We start from the raw sequence: 1546 nt of genomic DNA on the forward strand, positions 1-1546 counted from the left end.
AATTCCATGGTGGTGAGGAATCCAGAACATCTCCTTACAGCTGGTCGAGAAAATCGATAAACGTAGGCATATACTCTCTGTAAGCGAACAAAAGAATTAACAAATTTGCAGTTTAATGAAATGTCTACTGTGGTAACAAATACAACAGCACGCTTTCGACTTTCCGGGGCAGCCATTTATTGGTAGAAGAGGAGATTTCGGCCAGTTATGTTGACTGCTGGCAAGAAAAGATGGTCCGTATTTTCATAAGTCCATGTTCAACAGCTCCTTCGGACTAACTCCTCTTGAAATAATGTCTGCTGGGTTGGACTCAGTTGGAACGTAGCTCCAGGCCATTCCTTTAGTTACGGTTTGAATTGCGTGAATGCGATTAGCGACAAAAACGTTGAAGTTGGCTGGCTCGTTACGCAACCACGACAGTACTATTGTGGAGTCCGACCAGCAAAATATCCTGCCTTTGAAATGCATGGAATTGATTACCTTGGAGACCAATTCGGCTAGCAGCAATGCCCCAGACAGCTCAAGCCTTGGTACCGTAAGAATTTTAAGCGGGGCAACGCGCGATTTGGAACAAAGCAGATTGGTCTGAATGTATCCTTCTCTTTCAGCTCGTATATATATGCAGGCCCCATAAGCAGCAACACTTGCATCACAAAAGGCATGCATCTGTAGGTCAGCTTCGGGCATTAGCAGGTATCGGTCGAAACTAAAATGTGCAACTAGCTTATATTGACTGCACATTTCCAGCCATTCCAATTGTATTGCCTGCGATGGGCTTTCATCCCAATGTAGCTTCTCCTTCCACAACTGCTGCAGGAATATTTTGGCCTTGGCCACCACAGGTCCGATCAAACCAAGCGGGTCATACAGTCTAGCAATGGCTGAAAGAATAGTATGCTTAGTTACCTTGGCCGGCGTTGCAAAAGGCGAAAATGAAAATATAAAAACGTCCAAACTGGGGTCCCAAACCAATCCAAGTGCCTTTGTTATGTGTGTATCATCATCGAACTTTAGGAATTCCTGTTTGTCATTAGCTGCTATATCAGTCAAAATGCGATTATCGTTTGAGCACCATTTTCTCAAATGAAAGTTTCCAAGAGAAAGCAACTTCCTCGTCTGATTTAGCATAACCTTGGCTTCGTCCACCGAGTCGGCGCCGGATATCATATCATCAACATAGAATGCATGTTTTATTGTTTCAGCGCCAACCGGATAGAGGTGCGCTTCGTCCTGGGCAAGTTGCTGCATCGATCGAATCGATAAAAAAAAGAGGCAGACTTTGTTCCGTAGGTGACGGTATCTAATTTAAAAATACGGAACTCTTCATTAGGGCTGTGTCTCAATATTATGCATTGAAGAAAGTTATCTGGATAAGACATTCTTACACAGCGATACATTTTACAAATGTCTGCTGTAAGAGCAATTTTAAATGTACGAAATCTGAGCAAAATATCAAAAAGTTGTTGTTGAATGGTTGGTCCTTTCATCAGGATCGAGTTCAGCGAACGTCCAGTGCTAGTGGGCGCCGAGCCATCAAACACCACAC

The 1546-nt window shown here is 43.5% G+C and overlaps 1 protein-coding gene across 1 annotated transcript; it reads right to left on the reverse strand.

The window, feature by feature from the left end:
- Positions 1-480: 480 nt before the first annotated feature.
- Positions 481-1248, reverse strand: LOC118757382 (the record flags this gene model as incomplete). Its single annotated transcript, XM_036492098.1, has 1 exon — positions 481-1248. A coding segment is annotated over exon 1 (768 nt), but the record flags the coding sequence as incomplete, so codon positions are not given.
- Positions 1249-1546: the final 298 nt, after the last annotated feature.

This window comes from Rhagoletis pomonella, unplaced genomic scaffold (assembly GCF_013731165.1).
Source record: "Rhagoletis pomonella isolate Grant_MI unplaced genomic scaffold, Rhpom_1.0 Rhpom_scaffold_17213, whole genome shotgun sequence".
NCBI classification, from domain to species: Eukaryota; Metazoa; Arthropoda; class Insecta; order Diptera; family Tephritidae; genus Rhagoletis; species Rhagoletis pomonella.